Genomic DNA, 3,039 nt, shown 5'->3' on the forward strand with positions numbered 1-3,039 from the left:
TTCAGAAGTGATTTTTGCTGCTCCACAAAAAATTGCCTTTGTGGAAAGGTTAATCATCTTATATTTGACAGCTGAAATTAGGTACATGACGCTATCAAATATTATAGGAAAACACATATAAGGTGGGAAGCATGAATCTGACATATATCTTCTGGTTATAGAAGCTTGGGTTATAAAAAGTTTCAAGACGACTGCATTGTGTTTGTGTAGGATAATTGAAAGTATTTTCTTCTCATGGAATTTTAGATAGACCAGGTTCATGATCACAACTGTGTGTGCTTGTCATTTCCGACAAAACAAATACATCTATAAGACAAAGAAGAGTTAATCTACATAACTGTACATGCAGAATTGAGTGCTTGAGTGGTACACCAGGGGCCTCAAGTGATAAAAGACGTCATTGTAATGAAACAAAAGTGTGTATTGACTTCGAGTTTTTCTTCAGGATTGGTACAGATTCCAATCAAGGTCAGGTTGTGAAAAAACTTCATAATCCGTAGGACCATCTACAAAGCTATTCACTGTCTGCATCCCTTCTAACAAAGATGGCTGGAAGCTATCACTTCTAGAGGGCAGCAGCTTATAGAACACTAACATCCCAAGAGTGCATATAGCCTGTAGCTTCATGGAATCACCCTGAACAGCGAAGAAGATGAGCATTGCAGCAAGAAAGAAGATAACGCAGAATTGCATGATGCACAGCACTCTGTCCATCAGCTTCCCATCATTGCCAGCAGGAAATCCTCGAACTCTGTACACAAACAAGAAATTGTACTTGTCCACAAGGTAACGGTAGCCAAAGTATGCTGCACCCACAGGAACCACGAGTGGAGCAAACAGAGAGTAGATCATTGTGAGTGCAAATATTGTAAGGTCAAAAGCGTAGTATTGTGCAAAGTCAAATTTCTGCTTTGGCATGTGGAAACTCCGGTTTATTGGGTACAAGGAAAGATCATGCCCCTCAATACCATTCAGAAGGCCACTGTCTTCTCTCTCAGGCATTAGAGGTGCTGTCAAATTATTAGTTTCTTCACCGTTCCTCATCATTTGGTAGTCCTCATTTTCTTCAGGCACCAATTGGACCATATCATTCTTTCTAAATTTCTTCATTATATGCTTTATCCAAGGGATAGGTGCCAACAGATCAAAAGATATTCCAAGAAAAGTACATGTGATTAAGAACGCCAGGGAAGAAAGTGATGATCTTGACAAAAATGATGGGCTTAAGTAATGCTCAATCTGCTTGCAATCTGCACTATCCAAGTAGCATCGCCCCACGCTAAGTATCCAACTTTCAAGGGACGATTCCACCAGGGCACGCAACAGAATCAGATTGACAAGGAAGAAGCAAACCATCTTCAGCAATGCAGCCCTCTGCTCCCCTGACACTGTCAGATGACACTCAAACTTGGAAAAGTACGACAACACTGACGGGATGATAATATACATGCTCACAAAAATGAGGACATTGGGAAGAAACTGAAAGATTATGGTCCAGAACCAGCTTGAGCCTTCAAGCCAGACAAGCCATGATTTTGCATGATCCATAGCCTCCACATTGATGATCCGCGCCGCATTTTGCATCCCACTGATGATTGCCAAGGGTGAACTGAAGAACAAGAGCATTAAAATAAGGCAGGTGTTAACTGCAATCCGCCTCAACCCCAGAGATGTCTTGCTAAGACCTAGATGATTCCAGTAGATATCTGATGCGGGTGGTGCCCTCTCCACATTCCATCGGCTTCTCTCAAGCTGGAGTTCCATCACTGGGAAGAACCTGCCTGTAGGTCTCTTCTTCCTCTCCATCCGGAAATCCCTCACAGCCTTGTTTGCTGTGTACACATCCTTAAACACCACAAAAGCTATGCGAGCACCAGGCGCGCACCCTTCCTTATAATCCGACAACCTGCTACCAAGCACAAGTTTCTTAGTCTGCAACTTCCTTAACCTCTCCTCATCAGTAAACCCAAACCTCTCCGCTGTCATCACCCACAGCTCCTTGCATCTCTTCACAAACCAGTGATCATCTGTCTGAGCTGCTTCATCATGCACAAAGTCATCAAACAGGTCACGGGTGCCTAACCTTGCCTCCAGCCAAGAAATCTTATTCCGGACCTTCCCCAACTCCTCAACGAGATACTCCAACGTGCAGAGATCGAAGGGGACGATGACACGGTAGACCTTGCCAGGGTACTTGTGCTCAAAGTAGTCCTTGAGCGGGGTCTTGTCTGCGGCTAGCGTCTTGGGGATGCCCTGGATCATTATTGTGAAGACGGCGACGGAGCTGGAGTTGGGGTCGCTGGGGTTGCCGTTGCCGTCGCGGAAGCGGGTGATGCGGAGCGCGTCCTCCATGCGGGAGATTCCGAGGTGGGAGATGGCGACGACGGCCGCGGTGAGCAGGAGGTGGAGCCATAGGAGCGGGGAGGACTTGGGGATGTGCGAGATGGTCGTGGCGGCGAACTGGTCGACGATGGCGGCGTTCCCGGCGAGTAGGTTGAGAGGGAGGGCCGCCGCGACGGCCGCGGCAGCGACGGCGGCGAGGACGAGGAAGGAGGCGCGCTCGAAGAGGAGGAACTGCGCGGCGTCGGCGCCGCAGTGGAGCGCGATCTGCGGGGCGGTTGCGTGGTAGACGGCGAGGAGCTTGGCGGCGAGCGCGGAGGGCCCCGGGATGCGGCGGTGGTCGAAGCGGAGCTTGACGAGGAGAAACAGCAGCACGCAGAAGCCGGACCCCACGGCGGAGATGTTGATGAGGTACTGGATGCTGCCGTACCACGCCTCCGGTTCCCCGCCGCCGCCGGCGTCCGGTGGCTGCGCGGCCGGGCCCATCAGGGGCGAGCGCGCGCGCACGACGCAGGGGGGCGAAACCCTAGGTTCCGGTGGAGACCGACCGCGAAATATTCCTTCCGTTCGCCGATGAGATGCCCCGCCGCGGCTCGTGGTCGTGGGGATGCGTGCGGGACGGGTGACGGATCGAGTCGGAGTCGGGCTCGGGCTAGCCGTGTCGCCATGCGCGGCCCGCGTCCAGGTGTGTGTCGCTGA

The 3,039-nt window shown here is 50.7% G+C and overlaps 1 protein-coding gene across 1 annotated transcript; it reads right to left on the bottom strand.

Annotated features, from left to right (window-relative positions):
• Positions 1–260: 260 nt before the first annotated feature.
• Positions 261–3,039, bottom strand: LOC133916958 (CSC1-like protein At4g35870). Its single transcript, XM_062360867.1, has one exon. The coding sequence runs from the start codon at positions 2,824–2,826 to the stop codon at positions 442–444; it is 2,385 nt and encodes a 794-aa protein (XP_062216851.1). The 5' UTR covers positions 2,827–3,039; the 3' UTR covers positions 261–441.

Source organism: Phragmites australis, chromosome 4, assembly GCF_958298935.1.
Source record: "Phragmites australis chromosome 4, lpPhrAust1.1, whole genome shotgun sequence".
NCBI lineage: Eukaryota > Viridiplantae > Streptophyta > Magnoliopsida > Poales > Poaceae > Phragmites > Phragmites australis.